This window comes from Pyrgilauda ruficollis, unplaced genomic scaffold (genome assembly GCF_017590135.1).
Source record: "Pyrgilauda ruficollis isolate IOZ18807 unplaced genomic scaffold, ASM1759013v1 scaffold21, whole genome shotgun sequence".
NCBI lineage: Eukaryota > Metazoa > Chordata > Aves > Passeriformes > Passeridae > Pyrgilauda > Pyrgilauda ruficollis.
In genome coordinates this window covers 1,787,383-1,788,456 of record NW_024520318.1, presented here as the reverse complement: position 1 = coordinate 1,788,456, position 1,074 = coordinate 1,787,383, and the positions used below count along the sequence as shown (strand labels likewise).

Below are 1,074 nucleotides of genomic sequence, written 5' to 3'. Positions count from 1 at the left end.
AAGCAGCTCCCACTCGTCCAGGATTTTTGTGTGCACATCTCTTCTGGCAGACGAGAACAAATTCATGCTGTCTCGTTTCTCCAGATGAAAACTTCCCATGTCCAAGCAGCTTTCCCTGGGATAACAAAATCTTCAGGGGGGTTGTTCCTTCCCCCTAGGATAACAAAATCTTCAGGGGGGGTGGTTCCTTCCCCCTGGGATAACAAAATCTGCAGGGGGAGTTGTTCCTTCCCCCTGGGATAACAAAATCTGCAGGGGGAGTTGTTCCTTTCCCCCTGGAATAACAAATTCTTCAGGAGAGTTTTTCCAGTCCCAATCCCAGCTCTGTAATTCCGGTGGGTCATTAAAATTGAAAGCTCTTGAAGAATCAAATAGTAAAATCAGGGATTGATTGGAGGAAAAATAATTTGCTATCAGAGCAAAACACAGAGAATAAAGCAGAGTTTGCTGCTCCTGGACAAAAATGGGATAAGGAAACTCTTTGACGCCAAAGCCAGGCTGAGGTTTTACTTCACCACAGAAAGAGCATTTTCCCGTGGGTTTCCCAGGAAGCTGCAGAGGAGCTGGAAGGCCGAGCTGGCGTGGAAAGCCAGGCAGACATAGGTGGTGTAGAGCAGCAGCCCCAGCATGGTCAGGTTGAAGGAGTAGAAGAGAACCTTCTCCCAGGGCTCCATCAGGTAACTGCAGGTGATCAGCTCGAACTGGCAGAAGAGCCAGTACAGGTAGCTCGGCGTGCTCTTCACATCCATCCCTGATCCCAGAGCTCCCTGTGGGATGAAGGGTGGGGGATCATGGAAAGGGGAACCTGGAAATGGGAACCTCATGTTGCACCTGAGGGATGGGGGATCACAGAAATGGGAACCTGGAAATGGGAACCTGGAAATGGGAACCTCACGTTGCACCTGAGGGATGGGGGATCATGGAAATGGGAACCTCATGTTGTTCCTGAAGGGTGGGGGATCATGGAAATGGGAACCTGGAAATGGGAACCTCACATTGCACCTGAGGGATGTGGGATCATGGAAATGGGAACCTGGAAATGGGAACCTCATGTTGCACCTGAGGGATGGGGGA

General features: G+C 50.4%; 1 protein-coding gene across 1 annotated transcript; it reads right to left on the bottom strand.

The window, feature by feature from the left end:
- Positions 1–506: 506 nt before the first annotated feature.
- LOC121353613 (serine palmitoyltransferase small subunit B-like) lies at positions 507–749 on the bottom strand. The gene has a single exon (XM_041467562.1). The coding sequence runs from the start codon at positions 747–749 to the stop codon at positions 507–509; it is 243 nt and encodes an 80-aa protein (XP_041323496.1).
- Positions 750–1,074: the final 325 nt, after the last annotated feature.